We start from the raw sequence: 24,598 nt of genomic DNA on the forward strand, positions 1-24,598 counted from the left end.
CTTTAATGAAAAGCTGAGCAAATTGTTCCTGTAATTCCAGGGATTTAGCAGAAAAAGAGAGGTGATACCATTGAAATGTACAAGATTCAGAAGGAGACCTGCAAAGTAGACACATGGAGATTTTGCTAGCACACCACTGCTACCCCGCTCCCCCCACCACCCACAGTAAGATTGAGATAAGGAGAGATTGAAAGCCTTGTGAATCTTTGAAATTCTGCACCCTACCTTCTCCATCAAATATATAAGGGCTGACATAAACAGGTTTTTGATGTTATGGTGAAAGTAACATACATGACAAACAGGTAGAGTGAGCAGTTGACACAAATTATCACCCAATACCACCTTTACTGGCTCAAAAGGGCCATTATGGTCTATTCCATTTCCTCTTCCTTATATTTGTAACAATACGGTACACTATTATGGTTCCAAATCTTACTACCATATTGTTACAAACCAGAGTACAATCCCCCTCTCTGATAACTAAAACTGAAACACCCAGAGAGGCTAACCTCGCTTTATAATCTGTTAAAAGAAGTGTGAAAAGTGGTATAACCTGCCTCTCACACTCCTAATCTGTTACAGAGGTGTGGTTAAGTGAAATCTTTTCACTCACTCTATCGTCAACCAATACAAAATTATTTATCTAACTCTAACATTGATCAAATTAACAGAACTACAAACAAAACGAACAATTCCTTCCTTAAACTATTTACTTTTCCCTGAATAAAAAGGAAAATTCTAATAGTATGCTGTCCCAATAAATACAAGTCCCACTTACACAAAGCAAATTAATAAAAATAAAGAATCTTAAAATTTAGTCCCTCAAAATTACAGCCTGGATACATTTTCCAGAACATTTGGGGCCTTCTCCACTTTTTTTTTCTCCCCCGTCAGGAATACCTTTCTCAATCGAATCCTTGTGTCCGGAATATTAGCTAGAGTGTTGCTACACCCTTAGTCAGATGATCTTTTTCTTGAGAGCTTAGAGAATTCTGAGAGAGCCAATGATTTTCTCTTTAAGGCTACTGGATGTCAACAATAACAGAAGGCAGCTGCTCACACAACAATTTTCAAAACCCCAATTCTTTTATATCCTTGATCTATAAATTTATTTCAATATTATTGGTTCTAGGTTGTCAAAAACCATCAGATTTAAATTTAATTTGTGTTTAGTCTAAATGCCTGGTTTAAAATTAATCAGTTAATATCCAAACTGGTTGCCGAAAAATCAACCACTCCTGATACAAATGTCTCAATTTGAGAAGCTGTGTGCCTGCTGCTTCTTGCAGACTTTTTTTTAAGTCTCCAAGCCTAGAAAAACACATCATCAGCTCTTTAAAAAAAGAGACCACACACTCTCTCCCCACCTATCATTTTAGAAACATCAAATTGTAACTTCCTGCCTTCCAATCCACAAATATTTTACCCAACTTCACAATAATTTCACCTGGCCTGGAAGGATAAAATATTATTGACACATCTGTTTCCTGTTCCCAAGCTTTGTGTCAAAACACTGTCTAAAACAACAAGATATAACATTTAGAAGAATACAATGGTAAAGTTCCTACTTCTTGGCCAGTTGATATAAGTCCCAGGTCTATATGCTCCAGATATGTGTCATCGCATGTCTAAACAGATAGATTTAAAAATCTAAGTGCCAGCTGTGTTGAAATAATTCAGAGGTTCTTCAGACATGGGTGGTATTGTCTCTATCTCTGGGCCAGAAGGTTCTGGTTCAAGTTCTATTTCTTTCAGAAATAATATCTCTGAGCAGGTTGAAGAATATGTATAACATTTAAACCATTAAACAGGGAAGTCTGCAAGGTACAAATTCTTGTGATAGAGACCCAACTTAAACACTAGCAACATTGTAACTTAAATTATTCTGATACAGTATTAGAAATCCAAAGGAAAGGCCCTGAATGAGTGTTCAGTATCCCAATGTCGCATCAATTACAGTTAGATTGATATATTTATCTCATTATGCAGAATCTGCAAATGAATGGACAATATCAAACATTACATTTTATTGCCCCTCACCAGTTATATACAAAGAGGCTTTTTTATCTAACAGTTTATACAACTGGGAGCCTGAGGCCAAAAAGGAAATGGCTTAACTATAAGTGGCATAAAGACACATTTGTTCTGTTGAGTTGAGACCTCGAAGCTCTGCATTTAATTTGTTTATAATGTTACCAATAGTATGACAAAACATTCTGAGGCATTTTGGGCATAAAAAGGTCAGTCTAACAGGATACGTTTCTTTTTTATTCTGTCAGAAGTCGCATGACACCAGGTTATAGTCCAACAGGTTTATTTTAAAATCACAAGCTTTCGAAGCGCAGCCCCTTCATCAGGTGAAGTGCGAGAGAAGAGCACACAGATCCAGAATTTATAGGCAGAGAGATCAAAAAGAACAAAGATGCTGAGAGTGGAGGGTCGTATAATGTCTCTGTAGGTGTCCAAAAAGTGTTAAAAAGTCTGATTTAAAGTGTCAACAGCTGAACAACAAGTGAAGGGATGACCTATAATCCGATTAAATGAGGCAGAGAAATAATTACAAAAAAATTAAAAATAAGCCAGTGCTGGAGACGAATGATTGGAAAGCAGAATTATGTATAAGAGAGAGTTCCATGCTGAGGGTCTAACTAAAGTAATAAGTAAACCAAAACTGTACAAACTAAATTAGGGTAGACCAATCACAACAATTTATCAATGTGATAGTGTCAAAACAGGACAGTAAGGAAGATTTTACAGATACAGAACAGTGTGGTGGGCTTACATGTAATGTGACATGAACCTACTTTCTACAACTCATCCGCTTCATCCTCGACGACAACTTCTTTATCTTCAACAACCAGTTCTTTATCCAGACACAGAGCAGCCTCGGGGACCAAATTTGCACCTCAATACGTCGACATTTTCATACACAAGTTCAAACAATACTTCTTTGCTGTGCAGGACCTCCAACCAATGCTATACGTCAGACACATCAATGACATTTTCTCCCTTTGGACTTATGGTGAAGATTCACTGAAACAATTACATAGTGACATCAACAAGTTTCATCAGATCTATCATGGACTACTCTTTAGACTCCATCTCATTCTTGGACACACATTTCCATCAAGGACAGACACCTTAATATGTCACTCTTCCAAAAGTCAATGGATAACCTAACACAGTGCTGCTCATGTCTAGCTTCCAACCTAAACATATTAAAAAAGCTATTCCCTATGGACAAGCCCCACAAATACACAGGATCTGCTCAGATGAGGAGGAATGCAATAGACACCTAAAGACTTTAAAAGGTCATCCTCATGAGAACAGGATACAATGCTCAACTTACCAGTCACAAGTTCAGACATGCCACAGCAAAAAACTGCAATGACCTCCTCAGAAGCCAAACACAAGATACAACTGAGAGTTCCCTTCGTTGTCTAGCACTTCTCTGGAGTGGAAAAACTATTCCATGTTCTTTGTAGCCTTCGACATGTCATCGATGATAACGTGCATCTTGCCTACACTTCCACTTCTCAGCTTCAAACATCTGCCAACCCTTAGGCAGACTATCGTTCGCTGCAAAATCTCCAGCCTTCAGGATAACATTGACCATGACACCACACAACCCTGCCACAAAAACCTCTGCAAGGTATGTCAGATCATCGACATGGACAATACCTTCACATGTGGGAATATCACCCACCGCATGCATGGCAGATGCTCATGTGACTTGGCCAACATTGTCTATCTTATATGCTGCATGAAAGGATACCCAAAGCCATGGTGCATTGGTGAGACCATACAGATGTGATGACACAGAAGAATGGACATCATGCAATAATCAGCAGACAGGATTGTTCCCTCCTAGTTGGGGAACACTTCAGCGGTCAGGGACATTCAGCCTCCAATCTTTGGGTAAGCATCCACCAAGACAGACATGGGATACACAACAACACAGAACTGCCCAGCAGAGACTGACAGCCTCAACCGCGATTTTGGGTTCATGTCACACTATATGTGACCCCACTATACTGTTCTGTATCTGTAAAATCTTCCTGACTATCCTGTTGACACGATCACCCGATAAATTGTTATGGTCGCTCCACTAGAATTAGTTTGCACAGTTTTGGATTATTTATTACTTTTGTTAGACCCTCGGCATTCAACTCTTATACCTATCATGTTATTCCAGTCATGGGGTTTGCCTCCAGCACCACCTTATTTTTAATTTTTTGTAGTTATTTCTCTGTTTGATTTAATCAGATTATAGGTCATTCTTTTACTTATTATTCAGCTCCCACCACTCACAGTATTTGCATAATCTTTTGATCTCTTAGCCTATAAATTCTGTGTCTGTGTGCTCTTCTCTCACACTTCAGCTGACAAAGGGGCTACGGTCCAAAAGCTTGTGATTTCAAATAAACCAGGTCAGACAACAACCTGGTGTTGTGTAATTTCTGATTTTGCCCAGTGCAGTCCAACACCGGCACCTCCATATCATGACTTTTTATTCTGGTCATTATATTCATGGGTTGTACCAAAAAGGTCAATGCAATTGGGAAGGAAATGATTAATCTAGGTTCAATTTGAGGACCTGTTGGCATTAAACAGAACATATTCCACAAGCTTTCAGAATTTCTTTAAATGATTAGCACATCTATCAGGCATATGATTCAGCCAACAGGCTCAAAAGTTCACTTTTTGGTCAATCGAGACTTGTTCTGAAATCTTCCATAGCTCATGGATTTCCAATAAAAGGTAAATATTCACTATGCATCATATATTTAAATCACATGATCAGTAAGAAAGAAAAACATGTACAATATGTTTAAGATAACAAAGTGTGAAGCTGGATGAACACAGCAGGCCAAGCAGCATCTCAGGAGCACAAAAGCTGACGTTTCGGGCCTAGACCCTTCATCAGAGAGGGGGATGGGGAGAGGGTTCTGGAATAAATAGGGAGAGAGGGGGAGGCGGACCGAAGATGGAGAGAAAAGAAGAGTGTAGGTAGGGAAGGGATAGGTCAGTCCAGGGAAGACGGACAGGTCAAGGAGGCCGGATGAGGTTAGTAGGTATGAAATGGATGTGCGGCCTGAGGTGGGAGGAAGGGATAGGTGAGAGGAACAACAGGTTAGGGAGGCGGGGACAGGCTGGTTTTGGGATGTAGTGGGGGGAGGGGATGAGCTGGGCTAGTTTTGGGATGCCGTGGGGGAATTCGTTTAACTGGATTAGTAACAGTTTTATTAACAAAGTAGTGAACGATAAAACAAAATATACTCACGTTTGCTTCTGGTTGATCTCCAAGAGTTTCTGCACGTCATTTTTAGCAACTGCCTCATCGGTTTTCAAGATCTGGTAAGTGTTTTGTGGAAACAGCACAGTCAGAAAGGATTTCATGTACCAGTTGAGTTCACTATGAAATTCCCACCTTCTCAACTTCGTCTCTTTGCCTGAGGCACCAAAACCCTTACTTTAGACTCATCACCAGTCACCTCCGTCTAATGACAGAGCAGCCTATAACCTTTAGAGCTTCAGGGAATTTTACTTTTTTTTGTTTTAAAACAAGATCTTTGTCATCAGACCAATGGCTCCACATTAAAACCGTCGAGCTGCTTCTTTCTAAAAGGAAAATTCACTGGTGAACATAACATGTATTGGAAGATCATTTGAAAGTGGATAAAGACACAGAATATACACTGTGAAATAGTACAATCAAATAATAAATATTGCCAGAGTTATGGTTTGTTTAAAAGGCTTCTGTGATCTGCTGCATGAATTGGGATCATGTGCGTCCTCTTACCACATTGACACAATGCTGGATGATCAAGGAAGCAATTAAAGTTGGGATACTCCTGTCTTTTCCAATAATTCTTTCCATTGTTTATCTGTAAGTAATAAATATATGCTCTCTTGAATTTCTTGACTGAATCTGCCCCCATCACATCCTCAGTTTCTCTTCATGCTGGCATTAAATGCAAAACACATTAAATCCATGCCTTCTGATTCTCGATCCTTCCAATGTGAACAGTTTGTCTTGTCGATTCTGTCCTGACCTCATGATTTTGACCCTTCCAAGGGTCACTGCCATTATTTCTCTAGTTGGTCTGCATTACTGAAGTTCATCATCCCTAAAAGCATTCTTTGATAGTCTTCAACATCCTGTTTAATGCCTTCACATCCATTCTGATGTCAGCTGCTCAGAACTGAATGTTATGCCCCAGTTGAAGACAGTTCTTAGAGGTTAAGCACTTGTACTATAGGGCCTGTAGTGACAAAGCCTAGAACATTTGAGTCTTCTTACCCCTGGTCTCCACCTCCTACTACGATTAGGTCCTATTGCAAACATGTCCTCTGCTCCTGTACGCTCTTTAGAATTTACGCTATACAGCATATTATCTTTCTTGGTTTATCTCATTTATTTTACTGAATTTATTTTCTGTACAATTTTCTGTTCTTTTGACAAAGCAGTCACTAAATTGGGGTACTTAAATTTTCCATCCAGATTGTACAAATGGCTATAGAAGGTATTGAATCCCTGCTTTCCATAGGCTCCCATAACTTGTCCTCCCAGAATCTATTGTTTTAAAAAAATGCAGATTCTGTTCAAGCTTTTTGTCTTGATGCTCACTTAGATCAGGGTATTTCAGAAGAATTCAAATTTGAGGTGAAAACCAACATATATACTGCATGAAATCAAAAATGTTGACTGATTAGTCCACTTGCCAATCAGGAGATTATGAAGAAGGGTCACCACTTTCAAAACTTTAACTGTTTCTCTCCCGAAACTCGAGTTTCTCCAGCAATTTCTGTTTTTGTTTGTTTCATATCCCCATTATCTGTTATTCTTTGTTTATTAACTTATAGTCGACGTTTATCTTAGAAAGGCAAGTATCCCATCTGCATTCTTTTGTTGCCAATCTTGCCACAGTAAGGAATCTGCATATACACTCAAATCATACTGTCTCTCTGGTTTCTCTGTATTTCAGACCATCCTGCCATTTGTTTTTTTGTTTTGCGTGTATATCTGTGTGTTGTGTTTGCCCCTCAAATTAATTAGTATACACTTCTCTGGGCTGAACCTCATTTCCAATTAATCTGCCCACCTGACTTGTCCATTAATATCTTCCAGCTGTCTATGTGAGGATGGGATGTCTGCATACTCCTGCACTATCAGCTACTTCAGTTGGACTGCCTGGTGATCACCCATTCCTCTGTCTGCTTGCCCATAATGTGCAGAGAGAATGGCTCTCTGAATGTGCCATGCATGCAGTTCTCTGTCACACCAGGTACACCTTAGTGATCCTTACCGCTCCTCAAGATCTAATATCCAGAGCTCAAGCTTGTGGAACTAGTGATACTTCCTTCACAGGCTCATCCAGACCAAGGAGCGTACATGGCTCGCCATGTCACAAGACAGAAATTCAATTTAGCTGGGCTGACCTATCATACCTTAACCTCACATGCTTATGGCACTTTACTTAGCTCAACTCTAGTAATTTTTTTTTTAAAACTTAATTTACTCTTAGTCTTGTCTTTTTAATTATAAACTGAAAGTTAGAACAAAATAGAAATTCCTCACCATGATTTACAAATTAGCTCCCTTTCCCTTGCCGATAAACTGTTCCTGGTCATGTGTTGGTTTAAAAACTCAATTTTCCTGTAATGTCACACTTAGATGGCTTTATCCTCCTTTCTCATACTTGCATTTGGTGTCACTCTTCAGCAATGTTGCACATGCACCTTCAATCAGTGACTGATCATTGATCCCTTGGAGCCTCAGTGGAAATAACGTCCCAGCCACTGAAGAAGGTAATAGATTATACTTTGTCTCTAGCCTTGGAGTTAATTATGGATTAAACTTACTACTTTGGATTCAATACGTTTTTAGTTTGATAACCAGTTTGTCTTGTGAGATCTTATCAAAAGGCAATACTAAAATCCATATAGATGGCATCAAATATGTAGAACATTAACTTGTCTCTCCTCTCCAATCCCTATATCCACCTGCCTACTACTGGTGGTGTGTAAAATACAGTTTATCATTTATGGAGTTCTATTCGCAATTTTTTTTGATAAATGCATTACTTAAAGCTCATGGCTTACTGATATGCATAAATAAACGTTTAAATGCTAAAAATGATAAACCTGTCAATTCCTTTGGTACAAAAGGAGAATGGAATTAGCAAGTGTTGCAATAAAAGGTAATCACTATCATTTTCTTTCTAGAATAGAAGCATTACATAAAAATATCCCTCTGAAAATAGCACTCGAGTCCCTGTAGGCTGCTTACACACACAAGCAACAATAACACTACTTAGGATCATCAGAAAGAACCAGGATATTTAATAATAAATTATTCAAATACTTCCTCTTTCAAAACGACTGAAATCCCTTTACAAAGCATGCTCCAAAACATATCAACTGACAGAAGACTACTTCGATACTGCCAGCTGAATGGCTTACCGCACACTTCCAGTGCTGAGACAAAATCAGAAGGCAATGTTGTATTCTGTTTTACTTGTGTTGAAAATTAAAAATCAAGTTAAATGATTCTGCATGATGTTTTCCTTGAACTTGGTCCTGCTTAAGGTTTTTGACTGCACTGGTTTAAGCTGTTGGCTTTGTCTAAAGCAAGGCTCCGTATTTAATGCTGAATACAACTGTGACACCCATCCCATTTGTAAGACGAAGTCATGGATTTTATTACAGTGTGTCCAACTGATTTATGTTTTCTTTTGCCAGTGTGATTTCAGTAATTGAGCTGGTAATGACGCAGCAAGAGCAAAAGGATATATGGTGCTGTAGTGAACAAAGGGACAAATAAAAACAAAAGGATCTCTCTTCTCCTCCAAGGTGAGTAAAACATCAAAAATTAAGTTGAGGATGGACTGACGAGAAAGGAAAATAAGAATGGGTGAACTCAATGTTAAATCAGGTATAATGAGACACAGAGAAGTAAAGAAAGGTTGGACTAAGAGAAAGGACAATAAATAAAAACCAGGTAAAATATCATTTTTGTTGTAAACATAACACTTAATCTCCAAAAGCAGTTCATAACCTGACGAAATAAGACTCCACACTAAAATTTATCCTTTCTGCACAAGAGCTGTTACTTGGCACATATTCTTAATTATCACAGCAATTTAAAAATAAATTCTTACATTGTTACTTGCCAGATTTGCTTTTTTTGCATTGTGTTTAATGGGCATATATTGTGCCACGCTGCAATTGCATGTCTAAATTTGCATTAAAAATCTATTAAACTGACTGAGGAATGTAGCATATCATCCAGCAACTTATTGGGATTCACATTTCACAAGGATACCTCCTTCACATCGCGAGTTGCTCACTGGGAGGTGCTTAATTTAAATTCTGTTGGATTTTCAACAAAATCCGGACCATTGTAGTGTGAAAAGAGCCACTAACACATCTCTGTTGTTATAATCATAATGCATAGTTCCTTAGTACCTTATTTAAATTGCACTCAAAATTAGTATCAAGATTTCTTTATGTAAAATAGCATTCAGTTACAATATAAAGTGATTTGGGACTTCTTGCAGGAGCGCTGTAGGGCAGAATCCTTGTTTATATTAATGGGTGCCAGAGGACACAGTTTAAAAATAAGGGGTAGGCCATTTAGAACAGAGTTGAGGGAAACCTTCTTCACCCAGAGAGTGGTGGAATATATGGAATGTTCTGCCCCAGAAGGCAGTGGAGGCCAACTCTCTGGATGTTTTCAAGAAAGAGATAGACAGAGCTCTTAAAGATAGTGGGATCAAGGGTTATGGGGATAAGGCAGGAACGGGATACTGATTGTGGATGATCAGCCATGGTCATAATGAATAGGGGTGCTGGCTCGAAGGTCCGAATGGCCTACTCCTGCACATATTGTCTATTGAAGGCTGAGATAGATTCTCGATCAATCAGGGCATCAAGGGTTGCAGGGATAGGGCAGGAAAGTGGATGTGAGGAATGTCAGATCAGCCATGATCCTATCAAATGGTTAAGTCGACTCAAGGGGCTGAAAGGATTGGGAGTAGATCAATTTATGGTCTTGTGGTTTGAATTAAGTTCAATCGAATTTATGCAACTGGCAGAAAATAGCATTGGAAAAATTGGCAAGGAAGTTCTGAGATGAAGTTAAGAATATGTTTTGGCAAACTGATATAATGGCACTCTTCTTCGGAATTAATCCAAAGAGTTTTATAGAAGCCATCACATCACTGGGAGGAGAAACAAGTGACATAACTGGTTGTTTGTTTTCATTTTGCAGCCCAGATTTTGTCACAAATTTAATTTTTGTAATATTGGTTCAAACAAACAGAAAAATTAGTTTGATGGCCAATATAAAATTGGCCTGCCTCACTGCACCTGACAACCAACACTGGAAAATAGTTTTATTTCAAGGGTTTGGATTTTTAAAAAAATGTCAGTTTGGAAGAATGCTCAGATTGAATTTGGTCATTCTTTTTGCACTGACATTCCTCATGCTTGTTTATTCATCATTCCTGCTTCCCTCTGCTGACCTGGTCTTTACTTCCCTATAGCTAATTCCCTAAAGAATTTTCACAGTGAGGAACTCCAGCAACAATGTGTTTGACTAAACTGGGGACACAATGGCTTAGTAGCATTATCATTGGATGATTAACCCAGAGACAATGGCCTAGTAATATTATCATTGGACAATTAGTCTGGAGATGGTGGCTTAGTAGTATCATGAATGGATGATTAATCTAAAGACAATGGTCGAGTGGTATCCATGATTGGACAATTAATCTGGAGAGGATGGTGCAGTGGTATTGTCATTGGACAATTAAGTGAAGATGATGGCCTAATAGTATCATCAACGAATCATTAATCCAGAGACTCAGGTAGCATTCTGGGGACCTGGGGTCGAATCCCACCATGGCAGACATGAGCGTCTTCTGCCAGAGGCTTGTGCTCATTAATTTTTCATCACTTTATACAAGTGTCAAAGTCAAGAATTACAAGAAGTGTTAGTGACAATAAATCACCAAAGGATCATCCCCCAAACAAAAACAAGTGCTAGCAGCAGGTATCCTTTATGATGTGCTGGTAGATATTGAGGGCATAGACTTTCTCGCGAAGCATATAACGTATTATCTAAATTATAGGAACACAGATTAGATTAGATTCCCTACAGTGTGGAAACAGGCTCTTTGTCCCAACAAGTCCACACTGCCCCTTGAAGCAACCCATTCACCTATAACCCAAAAACCCCTGAACACTACAGGCAATTTAGCATCGCCAATCCACCTAGCCTGCACATCTTTAGATTGTGGGAGGAAACCGGGGCACCCGGAGGAAGCCCAGGCAGACACTGGGAGAATGTGCAAACTCCACACAGACAGTCGCCCAAGGCTGGAATCTAACCCGGGTCCCTGGCGCTGTGAGGCGGCAGTGCTAACCACTGAGTCACCGTGCCACCCTATTGAGTTGCATTTTCCACTGACTGGCAATCACATGCAGATTGCCATTTTTCCCCTTCTTTTCTGACGTGGTGAAAGAGCTCTGCATTTATGCCAGGTGGTTCTGATCGGTAAGGTAGGGGGGTTGGGGAAGAGGAGGGGGATTCGAAATAGCACGCTGTACTTCCATTCTGACAAGTCCTTCGTAGCGTAGACAGACAGCCAGGAGAAGACAAATTATGTTGTCTTTCCTCATACGGTCAGTCATCAAATTCAAAGGCCCACCATTAAAGACAACTCCTGTGGAAGGGTGAGTATGCAAGGCAAGTGTGAGGCTGGGGAGCCAAAAGGGTAGGATGCTCGGTAACTAGGTTGTCAGGTGGAGAGGGGGCAGAGTGCCAAATAGTTAGAAGAAAGATGTCATGCACTTGGTGTGCTCAGGTGGGTATGAGATTGGCATCAAACTTGCTGGCATTCTAAGTGGGAGCCTGCCAAATGGATAGAGGGTTGCATGACAGGTGGGTAAGGCATTAGATAAAGGCACAATATAGCAAGGCAATCTGGCAAGTGCGGGGATAGGATACATCGAGCCATGCAGGAGATAATTGGGTTGAGCAGGGTGAAAGGGGTCTGGAAGTATCAGGTTTGTTTATGGAGGAGGGAAATGGTGTCAGTCTGGCAGTACAGGGCTGTCAGGGATGACGACAGTATGATGTCAGGCCCCTGGGGTAGAGATGGTCGAGTCAGGGTCTGGAGGAGGTGGTGATGTGGGTGCGAGTGTTAAATTGGACAGTCATTTTATAGTTATTTAGGAGTTGGTGAAAAATAGCTAGTCTAACTATGAACTTTACTGCAGCAGAACCCTTCAAATTTGTCGATTTCAATGGGCATTTGTGAGGAATTCCAGGCATATGGGAATTACCTCTTAATTTCCTTGACGCAACAGGGATTCTGCAGGGTCCTTGTGCCCGACGTCCATCTCTACTTCAAAACTAATTATCTAGGCCTTGGAAAGCCCAGGCCACTACTCGCCCTTCCAAAAAGAGAATTTTTTAAAAAATTTGACTTTTTTTTGGCAATGCTTATTTTTCCCCACAGCACCCACGTTTTGTTATGTAGGGACTTAGTGAGTATAATTGTTTGTACAATGGTGTTTTCGACATTTCCAACAGCAGGAAAAACGGCCATATGGCCAGGGAACCAATTACAAGCAAAGCCTGGTAGGGATCAAATCAAAATAGAATTGGAGGGGGGGAAAATAATATACTCCAATCCACACTGTGCCCACCACTCCCTGAAGGCATCGAGAGTACTGTGTGCTCCCTTTCCAAGGATACCGGGTTCAAACATAGCTGCAGAAGAGGGGCAGACAGTCGGCAGAAATAAACCCCTCCGTGGACTGCTGCCTGCACCCGTTAACAGCCAGTCTGGCCAGGTCCATGAGGAGACTCTCCGACCAGCTCTCACCCCTCTGCCTGAAAATCAGGGGAGTGGAGCTGGAGTGCAACCAAAAAGCAGAGAAGGTTTGTTAGGTAATTAATTAAAGAGGGAGTGTAAATGCCCTCAACTAATATGCGCATGGTCTATGGGCTCCACAGCTCCATGAAACAAACAATTGGGCTGGGAGTCTGTGAGCCACCCCAATCTGTGATTACAGGCGACTGCTGCGTACAACACCCATCAGCCCAGAGCCCTGTGGGGAAAAAAGGAGGACTTTCGCTTAGACAACCCTCCACTGGGAAGTCGCACTGCCCGGTGTAAATAGGCCTGGGTGGCGGATAAAGGAGAAGGGGTGGAGAGTGTGCTGCAACAGTCTACACATCCAGCTGTTTTGCTTTCCTAAAAAAAATCTCAAAGGAGGTGGGTAATAAAATGTGAAGCTGGATGAACACAGCAGGCCCAGCAGCATCATTGTGCTCCTGAGATGCTGCTGGGCCTGCTGTGTTCATCCAGCTTCACACTTTATTATCTTGGATTCTCCAGCATCTGCAATTCCCATTATCTCTGATACAATCTCAAGAGGTGGCTCAGGTTGTGGGGCAGAAGCACCTGGGGGCAGGGTGGTGGTGGCAGCAGGGGTGGGGTGGGGTGGGGTGGGGTTGGGTGGAGTATGTGATCCTGAGGCCAATGTGAAATCTGAAACAGAACTTGAATTCTACCCTTTGGTCACTACTGGGATCCTAATAGAAGAAGTGAACTTGAACATTTTTTTGTGAATCCTAAATCAGCGTACCTAATTACACATATTAAAGAGCTCATCAGTTCACAAAATTCAGCAAGGATACAGGGATGGGAAGGAACAATGCTCAGAATTTGAGATTAATGAATTTAATGGACACAATAGAGAGGTTGTAAAGTGCATCCAGGCTACGTTTTGACTGTATTGTTGCAAAAAGGGTTAAAAAAAAACTTTTAAAAAGTTAGGTGAAAAATGGTAGCTATTTCTTGGAGAAACTCAGCAATTCTGGCAGCATCTGTGGAGAGAGAAACAGTGTTTACAGCTTGAGTCTGGTATGACTTCTTCAGAACTTTCTGCTTTTGCCTGCACAGTCCCTTGACTTGGCCTTCTAAAACATTGCTGAAGTCACTTGAGCTATGTGGTGAACACCAGGAACAGTCATATCCTTATCACAACTGAAACACCTATTAACTTGTTAAGACTTGAAAGCCCCAACCGATAAAACTTTACCACATGAATTCGTTAAAGTCACCATAGTCCCAGACAACCACTGCCTTGTTTTTTTTTCGTGGGGGGGATGCAGAAAGAGAGAAAGTGGGGGAGAGAGCAAGCAAGAAAGAGAGAGACAATGGGAGACAGCGAGAGCAAGAGCAGATATAACTGGTATTGGTTTAAGTGGAATGTCAGCAAACCTCAGGCAAGGGGCAAGGTTGAGAGGGTGGGATCCTCAAGGTGGCCTCAACTGGTACAGGAATCGTTAGTGCTAGCGGCATGTAAATCAGAACAAGAGTGTATGCACTCCGTTGACTCAGAAATTACAACATGAATATTCAGAGTTGAGTTCAGCATTTACAATAAGGTAATGATGCTCATCTTCATCATCATGGTCAGTATTTTCTAACCAACTTGTTAGTGTCATACAGGTATACAGCACAGAAACAGGCCCTTCGGTCCAACTCATCCATGCCAACCAGATATCCAATATATATATTTCAATTTTTCAGCATTTGGCCCATATTGCACTAAATCCTTCCTATTCATGGACCCATCCAGATGCCTTTTAAATGTTGTAATTGTACCAGTCTCCACTTCCTCTGGCAGCTCCATACATGCTCCACACTCTGCGTGAAAAAGTTGCCCCATACATCCATTTTACATTTTTCCCCTCTCACCTTAAGCCTATGCAATCAGGTTTTGGACTCTTCCACCCTGGGCAAAATGCCTTGTTTATTTACCCTATCCATGCCCATCGTGATTTTATAAACCTCTATCAGGTCACCCCCTCACCCCCTGATGCTTTAGCAACAAAACAAAAATTGCCCCAGCTGATTCAGCCTCTCCCTATAGAACAAACCCTGGCAGTATCCTTGCAAATCATTTCTGAACCCTTTCAAGTTCCACAACATGCTTCCTATAGCAGGGAGGCCAGAACTGCACACAGTATTCCTATCGCAGCCTCACCAATGTCCTTAAAACTGCAACATTACCTCCCAACTCCTATAACTCAATGCACTGACCAATAAAGGCAAGTGCACCAAATGCCGCCTTCATTATCCTGTCTACCTGCGACTCCACTTCCAAGGAACTATGAACCTGCACTCCAAGGTCTCTTTGTTCAGCAACGTTCCTCACAACCTTACCATTAAGCGTACAAGCCCTGCCCTGATTTGCCTTTCCAAAATGGAGCACGTCACATTTCTCTAAAATTAGACTCCACGGCCCATTGGCCCATCTGATCAAAATCCCATGGTACTCTAATTTGTTCGCAGGTGTCATTACATACCTTTGGAGCAGGTGGGACATGAACCAGATCTGCAGGCTAAGAGGTAGGGTCATAGAACAAAAAGAAAAAAAAGAACAAAAGAACAGTACAGTGCAAGAAACAGGCCCTTTGGCACCCCAAGACTGTACTGACACATGATGCCTTTCTGAACTAACTGCCATTTGCATCTGCACAGTCCATGCTCTTCTATTCCCTGCCAATTAACATATTTGTCCAGGTAGCGCCTAACATGTTGCTAATGTATCAGCCTCCACTACCCCTCTGGCAATGGATTCCGTGCCGCCTTCTTTGTAAAGAAAAAAAAAGCTTGCCCCTCTCATTTCCTTTAAACTTAGCCCCTTTTACCTTAAAGGTATGTCCCCTGGTAATTAACGTTTCTAAGATAACAAAGTGTGAAGCTGGATGAACACAGCAGGCCAAGCAGCATCTCAGGAGGACAAAAGCTGACGTTTTGGATTAATGTTTCTACCCTGGTTTAAAAAAAAGTCCAACTATACATTCCTCTCAATTTTGTAACCTTCTCTCAGGTTGACCCTCATCCTTCGATGTTAAGGTGAAATCAAAACAGGTTTGTCCAATCCTTCATCAAAGCTAATACCCTCTGAACCAGGTAACATCTGGTAAACCATTTCTGTGCCCTCTCCAAAGATTCCATACCAGTCTTCTAGTGTGATGGCCAGACTGTACACCATATTCCAAAATGTGGTCTAACCAAAATTCTATACAGCTACACTATGACTCACCGATTTCTATACTCTGGACTGTTTAGAAAATCCTTATCAACAGGCCATTACTTCCACATATTTTGTAAATCACTTCATATTTCACAGAAGCTAGGTTTTAGGTTCAACCATTACAACCATTCCCTTAAATTCCAGTCTATAATTGGATTGAGTGTTACTGACACAAAATTTGTATTTATCGTTGCCGTCTCTGTTATATTAATTTTATGCAGTGTGAAAGATTATTTCTACCCCAGAGGCTGATGAAAGATGCTACCAAATGGTTTAACAATCTTGAAGATGGTTGTCAAGGACAGTTAACCAACCTGAAGGTTTCCTTTCATTCCTTGCAATTCTGTGGCTGATTTTGAGAGCTGCTGAAGGAGGCTACTTTTCTCTGAGGAAATCTGCTTCAGCTTTCTTTCCAGTTCCTCATAACTGTGTCTGAAAAATAAAGGATCAAAGAGATTAATCATCAAGTTCCCAACTGGATTTAGCCAATTAAAATTAAGGCTAGTTAAGCAATCAGGGAACAAAAACGACACACTCATCAAGTTAACGATACAAAGGTCATTATCTCAGGAAATAAACTATAAGGTGTAGAGCTGCATGAATGCAGCAGGCCAAGCAGCATCAGTGGGGCAGGAAAGCTGACGTTTTGGGTCTGGACCTTTCTGGAGAAGGATCCAGACCTGAAACGTCAGCTTTCCTGCTCCTCTGATGCTGCCTGACCTGCTGTGTTCATCCAGCTCTACACCTTGTTATCTCAGATTCTCCAATGTCGGCAGTTCCTACTGTTTCTAAGGAAGGAATGGGACTTGAGTTACAATTTTAAGGTGCTAAACTTAATATTGAGCCCAGAAAGCTATAAAGTACCTAGACTGAAGATGAGATGTTTTTCCTCCAGCTTGCACCATAATTCACTGGAACATTGCTGCATGTAGAGGACAGACAAGTGGGTGCTCGAGCAGAATGCTGTGTTAATTTGACCTGTTACGGGAGGTCAGGGTCATGCTTGTCTATGGACTGGAGGTGTTCTGCGAAGTGGTCACCCAGTCTGCACTTGGTTTCTCCAACGTACATTGAGCCACACTGGGTGTAGCAAATGCAGTAGGCCAGATCAGCCTTGGATGATGAACAGGGAGGTGGTCAATGGGCAGGTTTTGCGGGAAAGGGGGTTGGTGCTGGTGGTCAATGAATGGAGCAGGGTATCCTGGAGGGAACAATCCTCATGAAAAACAGACAAGGGGAGTGAGGGGATGATGTGTTTGTTGATGGCTTTCTGCTGGAGTCGTTTGAAATGGCAAAAACAAAAAAAAATCCTTTTAATGCAGAAGTTGGTGGGATGAAAAAAAACGTGAGAACCATGGAGACTCAAATCACACTGTATGAGAGTGATGGGAAGATGCAAAGACGGAAGGTTGGGTAATAGGGCAGATGTTGAATGTTACCTGGGACCTCACAGAGAGAGGACCAGTTTAAGTAAAGACATCAAAATCTGAACTGGTTTTTGAACTGCGTTTAAATGTCAGGAGGCCTAGAACATAAAACAGTACAGCACAGCACAGGCCCTTCAGCTCAAAATGTTGTGCCGACCTGTTATCCTACTGAGATCAAAGTGCCCTGCATACCCTACTTTATACTAATCATCCACGCACCTATCCAGGAGTTGTTTAAATGCATCTAATGCCTCAGCCTTTCCTCATAAGACCTGCCCTCCAGTCGAGGCAGCATCCTGGTAAATCCCTTCTGCACCTTCTCTAAAGCTTCCACATTCTTCCTGTACTGAGGCCACCAGAACCGAACACAATATTCCAAATGAATGCTGGCCCAGCTCGCGATGTGCATGTCCCACAGGTGAATGTTTAAATAAATCTTGTCAGAACCTCCTCAGTGAGAGTAGAGCCCTCTGAATTGGAATTCTGGTGCCATCCCGATGGAAAAACCCTTATCCCCGGAAACCAAACTCTGCTGGTCTCGGAGATAGTAAAAAGTGCTGATGCTGGTCTCTGATTGACTGGCAGCTCACCGTGGGCAGGACATTGATTCCTGGGGACCCAGTGTACAGGAGCACTCAAGAGTGGCTACTTAAGTATCTGCTTGCTTCCATCACACTCTTCACCCTCCCCCACCAAAAGAACAGAATTATTCTCGAAATATGGTGAGACTCCCCATTGGCCTGACAGAATCTCAACAGCAGTTGAGGCAATGGGAACTGCAGATGCTGGAGAATCCGAGATAACAAGGCGTAGAGCTGGATGAACACAGCAGGCCAAGCAGCATCAGAGGAGCACAAAAGCTGACGTTTTGGGCCTAGACCCATAGTTGGTTGGCTCACCAATCTGGTTGGTTACTTCGCTGATGTTTCATGGGCAACATCAGTGCAGCCTCCAATGAGTGTTTGTTGTTGTATTTTCCCACCTGTTATTTAAACTCGGGGGTCCATTGGAATTGGTTACCTCATTTCCAATTTTTCTTTGCAGTGATGTGTATATATAAGGTCTAACTCTGTGTTTATTGGTGGCCTTCTTGGTAGAAAGCCAAGCCTCTAGGAATTCCAGTGCTTGTCTCTGTTTGGCCTGTCCAAGGACCCTGATGCTGTCCCAATCAAACTGGTAGTTCTCTTTATCCATGTGAATGGAGATGAGTGAGTATTGGTTGTGTGTTTTGCTGCTAGTCGGCGTTCATGTAATCTTGTGGCCAGTTTCCTTTCTGTCCGTCTAATGTAATGCTTGTCGCAGTCTTTGCATGGGTTCTTCTATATCATGTTGGTTCTGTCCATAGCAGGTAAAGGGTCTCTGGTTCGAGTTAGCAGTTGGCGTAGAACACCAACTAGAAACAAAAAGGCATGACAAAAGCTCACCCATCTCCATTCACACAGATAAGGAGGACCACCAGTTCAATTGGGACAACATCAGGATGCTAGGTCAGGCCAAACACAGGCAAGCACAGGAACTTCTAGAGACTTGGTTTTCCACCAAGGCCATCGACAAACAGAGCTGGACCCTATATATACACACCACTGTGAAGAAAAACTGGAAATGAAGTACCCAATTCCAATGGACCACAGCGTTTAATACCAGGTGGAAAAACATAACAGCACTTCACCTGAGGCTGCACTGATAATGTTACCGAGCAGGGTAAATGAAATGTCCATGGAATGAAATAGCTCAGCAAGCCAGCCAACCACAACCCGAGCTATAAGTCTACTCAAGAGCCTTAGAATTGCAGTTAATGTCAATGCTCAGATTTTTCTCTCGGTCATGAGGACCAAGTATCTGAGTGATCACTGGATAGCAGTGCTCTAACAGGCATGGAGTCTCACACTCAAAAGTTGTCTGATGTGACAGTCTGCACAGTCGGACTGTCACGGATTGCTAGGTATATTGGAAGGAGCTGAATGGATTGAGTAGAGAGGGGGAGAGGGGGAGAGGGGGAGGGAGATGTTCCTCGTACAGTTCAAAAACCATTCTCTTTCTCTCAGGATGACAGCGGTCACACCTGCACCGCTACCACACACCCAAGGTCTTTGCTGTTGCCTCTCAGCAAAGCAGCCCAGGAGTCTGCAGCTATGCCAAGGTGCTGCGACAGAATGCACTTCTACAGCCAAAGTACACTGTTGTACTAGCTGGAATCTGTCCTAAGATATACTCAGTAAACATTTAATCAACTCAGTTAGAAGATAACATTGTCACTCTGCATGAAGCACCAGCTAGCCAAAAACACATTTGGTTAGCCAAAAACCGGGAACAAAATAAAATAAATCACACATTTGAAAAGATCGCACATTTGTAATCTGGCAGCTGAACCACTGCACTCACAGATTAGTGCACGGATTCAAAATGTCCATAAAGACAAAAGTCATTATTATAGTTGCCAGCAGTGTGTTGGCACAAGCAATCCAAATTTTAGCAGTGATTTTCAGTGCTCACAACTAATTGCAGTAGATATAACATCAGGATTTCCTGAAGACTATTGATAAGGCACCATATAACAGACTGATATCAAAAAGGTCAGCATTGGGGATAAGTAACAAAATAGACAGCTAGCCATCTTTAAGACAAAACCCAAAGCAAGCGTGAGAGATGACCACTCAATGGCAAAAGTGGGATCCAGCTGGATGAATGCAGCAACGATTACTAATCAAATGTACATTGTTATATAAGACATGGCTTTAACTCACTGGCAGGGAAGTGCTGATCAAGGTTTTAAACCAGTGAAACCACATCCTGGTGAATTGAAGCAGCAATTTCTAGGCGGGTTGAACATTTTGCCTGACTGTGCCAGATACATTCCAAAAGTCATTAAAATGGAATCATCGGCTTCAAAAATCCCAAGATAAACAATCACCTAGAGGAAGTCTAAATGGGATCATCTCCTCACCCATTCACAAAGCAGCCAAATAAGTATTCAGTGTATCCACCCAAGCAAGGACTGTACATTCAATACAATCAAATCAGACTATAAATTCTGGTTGAGAAAATGACTTGCGCAGCAGTGCTTTAGGGGAGTTGAGGTGAGTAATATCGATGCTTTTACAGGCACGGGGAATAGAAAGTTATACTGAATAAGACAGATGATAAAGTGGAGGAGGCAGCTCAATTGGAGCAACAGCACCAGAATCAATTATTTGGATAGTACAGCCTGTTTCTGTATAGAATGGTCGACATAATTCTATTTGCAGTAAAAACTCACAAGTCATATTTGTTTCATTCTATTCTGTGCTATGTGCAGCTATTGCAATGTTAAATTGAGGTAGACAATATAAAAGAATAAAATAGATAAAATATAACTCCCTAAGGGAGGGTGCATAAAGAAAAAGGAATGCAGCAAGACACCTCATTTTTGAAAGAGATTTTCCAAACAAAGTGCATAAAAGTTATTGCGTATCACTGGTGTACCACTGGTCCCGCAGGAAATAACTTCTAATTGCAGGTCTGACCTTCTTTGTGCATGAATGGTAGGATTCCCTGGTTAGTTATCCCTTGATCAACTCTGAAAGTCTTTTCTTCTCACTGTGGCTCACATTGGTGTGCCAAACCCTTCTAATTTTATGTGGAACTTCAAGAAAAACCCCTTCAGTCCGGTAGGGTTTCCTTCTAGAGGAATTAATGTGCTCCCTGTTTTATTTTTAATTTGCCTACGAGAAAAACCAAGATTGACAAAAAACAGGACTAGTTTTCTCTCTTTTAGTAATGCCTTTAGAACTGGAGAATGTGCTTTGAGCAGTTTCCACCCACCCCACCACCACCATCCTCCCCACCCCGTGTCACTTATGTAACCTTCACTCCATCCCTAAATATGGGTTATTCTTCAGAGGTTATAACCTGTCTCTACCCATTTGCAACCAGGGCTATTTATTGTGTTTCAGTCCAAGTTGTGCTTTAATGAAATTACAGATGCTCTGACAAAGGAGGCCCTTATAGCCTGATGAGTAAGGCAGCAATGTCAGCACTTCCTGCTGAATAGGAATTCAAAGTAATAAAAAAAACTGAGGATGCTGAAAATCAGAAACAAAAACATGAACTCAATTTTCTCTCCACAGATGTTGCCAGGCCTGCTGAGATGTTCCAACAATTTCTGTTTTTGTTTCAAAGTAATAACGCTGGTCTTCACTTTGGAGCTGGTGGTAATATTACAGGACTAACAATCAGGACAGGAGTTTAAAGTCCATCATAGCAGATGGTGAGAATAAAATTCAATAAAAATCTGGAATAAAAAGCTAGTCTTAGTGATGACTGGGTAACTGCTGTTGGTTGACATAAAAACCCAGCTAGTTCACTGATGTCTCTCAGCGAAGGAGACTTCATATCAGAGCTGGGGAAAAAAGTTTAAGCAAGAGCTGACTCGGACAAGGCAAAACAGTGGTTTGTGCTAGCATGAAAGACAGAAGTATTATGGTTTTCCAGAAACAAAAAGAATTGAACGATGTGATTAGAGCAGGTATGTTGCTGGCCAAAAAGGAGAGAATCTAAAAACGAGAAAAGAAAACAAAAAAATGAATGCTGAGACGATAGCCTGAAATTATTGAGCTGCATGTTGAACCCATCAAGCTATAAAAGTGCCTAATCAAAAGATGAGGTACTGTTCCTGAAGCTTGCATTGAATTTTACTGGAACAACGTAGCCTGGGACAGCAAATGTCAGACTGAGCGTTAGCCTCCAAAATAAAAATACAGACTACCAGTGGCTCAAGGTGTTGGTTGTAGATTGATCAGATATGTTCCACAAACCAGTCATCCCATCTGCATTTGGTTTCTCCAAGGAGATGACAGCACATGCAAAAAAAAATAATCAACTGAATTGGAACAACGGCCTGGGGACTTCACGTGTGAAGGAGTATTTGGAGCTCTAAAAGGGAAGGAGAGGAGAGTTTGCAGATTTCTTGGGTTCCCAAGAAAACATTCTGTAAGAAGGAGAAGGAGAAGGGGGTGGTGAAGGCAACTGAAGAATGGACCCAGATCTCAAGTGAGAAATGGTCCCTGGGGAACGCTGAAAGAGGGGGCGCAATAGAAATGGAGGAAAATGATCCAATGAAGATAGAGATGGGTGGGACGGAAGGAGAGGCCTCTGGAATACTGTTGCGAGTCTGAGGACAATGGAAGTGATTAGAGTGGAAACATGTTGAACACAGTTGGGGGATGGGAGATAATGAGAACAACAGATGCTCGACATCAGAGTAGATACACAGTGTGCAGCTAGAGGAACACAGCAGGTCAGGCAGCAGGGGAGCTGGAAAGTCAACTCTTTGGGTTGAGACCCTTCATCAGGGCTGGGGACAAGGGAGCTCAGAAATAAATGGCGGGGGGGGGGTGAAATTAGGCACAGTGGGGCTGGGCAAAAGGTAGGTGGGGTGGTGATAAGTGGATGTGAGTAGGGGGTTGTAGAGATTGGTCAAATGGAAGAGTGGGGTAGATAGGTGAGAAGATAGATTGACAGGTTGTGTCAGGTCAAGGAGGAGGATCAGGTCAGGGGTGGGAAGATTTAAGCTAGTGAATTCTATGTTGAGGCCATTGGGCTGTAAGTTCCCGAGGTGGAATATAAAAGGTGTTGTTCCTCCAATTTATGTATGGCCTCAATGTGATATTGGAGGAGGCCCAGGATGGACATGTTGCCAAGGGATTGGGACAGGGACTTGAAATGGCTGATGTTGAAGCTAGTGTTGATTGGAGTGTACAGAGCACAGATGCTCCATGAATCTGTCACTGAGTCTGCGCTTGGTGTCTCCGACATGGAAGAGACTATGTTGGGAGGAATGGTTACAGTACACCAGCTTGGAAGACGTACAGGTTAATCCCTGTTGGATATGGAATGGTCATTTGGAGCCTTGGACAAAGGTGAGAGGGGAGGTGTAGGGGCAGGTGAAACACTTCCTGTGGTTGTAAGGACAGGTGAGGGTGTGGTGGGGTTGGTGGGGAGTGTGGAGCAGGCGAGGGAATTGCAAAGTAAGCAGTCCCTGTGAAACACATGTAGGGGTGGGGAGGGAAGTATCTCTTTGGCAGTGGGGTCGAAGTATGGGTGGCAAAAGTGGCAACGGATGATGCTTTGGATTCGGAAGCTGGTGGAGTGGTACAAGAGGACCGGGGGACTCTTCTTGTTGTTGTGGGACAGGTTTTGAGGGCAGAAGTAGTGCAGGAATGCAGGCATTAGGAATCAGGGGAGAGGGCAAGTTACTGTCCTTGAAGGAGGACTACATCTGGGATTTCCAGGAATAGAAAGCTTCACCCTAGGAGTGACATGGCAGAGGCTGAGGAATTAGGAGTATGGGATCGCGCTTTTGCAAGAGAGTGGGTGAGAGGAGATGTAGCTACAGAAGCTGTCGGAGTTTGTGGGCTTAAAATAGATGCTGGCGTTGAGACGGTTACCGGAGACGGAGACGGAAAAGGTTCAGGAAGGGGAGAGAGAGTTATCAGAAACGGTCCAGATAAATTGGAGGTTGGAGTGAAAGCAGCCCAACCTGCGTCAACATAGTGAATTCTATCTTCAATATCTCCCCACTCTCAGCCTCAACAGTTGGCCGGCCAGTTCAACAGGTAGAGTTACAGAAACATGACAATGTGCAATCATGTTGTTGTGATAACTGTAACATTAGAACAAACATGATAGAGACACAGGAGTCTCACAGGGAATAAGTACAGATTGGGAGGAAGAGTAGCTGAGAATGCTTAGAAGTCAGTGAGTTTACAACAAATATTAGTTAAAAAGGCTTTTTGCTACAAACGAAGACAGCGAAATCAAGGAAAGGATTAAATAGAGATAGACCATATGCAACTCAGAAGGATTAAAATCAGAAGGAATGCTGAAGCTTTATGATTCAAAGCAAGACCAGGACACAGCACAGATAGAGTCATAAAAAAAACCCAAAATGATTTAAGGGAGAGAGAGCCCAAGGAGAGTTGGAATGCAAAATATTCAACATATGGAAAAAGACAGCTATAACCATGATTCTTGCAAGTACCCATAGTAACACCATTTATTTGGAA

The 24,598-nt window shown here is 42.0% G+C and overlaps 1 protein-coding gene across 4 annotated transcripts in view; it reads right to left on the bottom strand.

Annotated features, from left to right (window-relative positions):
• LOC125459352 (leucine zipper protein 2-like) overlaps positions 1-24,598 on the bottom strand; it is a 333,928-nt gene that overhangs the window by 178,997 nt on the left and 130,333 nt on the right. For all 4 annotated transcript variants that reach the window (XM_048545724.2, XM_048545725.2, XM_048545722.2 and 1 more), the window contains exons 2-3: positions 16,443-16,560; positions 5,285-5,355 (exon numbers count right to left, since the gene is read on the bottom strand). In XM_048545724.2, coding sequence (XP_048401681.1) covers positions 5,285-5,355; positions 16,443-16,560 — 189 coding nt within the window. The remainder of the gene's footprint in view (positions 1-5,284; positions 5,356-16,442; positions 16,561-24,598) is intronic.

Source organism: Stegostoma tigrinum, chromosome 17, assembly GCF_030684315.1.
Source record: "Stegostoma tigrinum isolate sSteTig4 chromosome 17, sSteTig4.hap1, whole genome shotgun sequence".
NCBI classification, from domain to species: domain Eukaryota; kingdom Metazoa; phylum Chordata; class Chondrichthyes; order Orectolobiformes; family Stegostomatidae; genus Stegostoma; species Stegostoma tigrinum.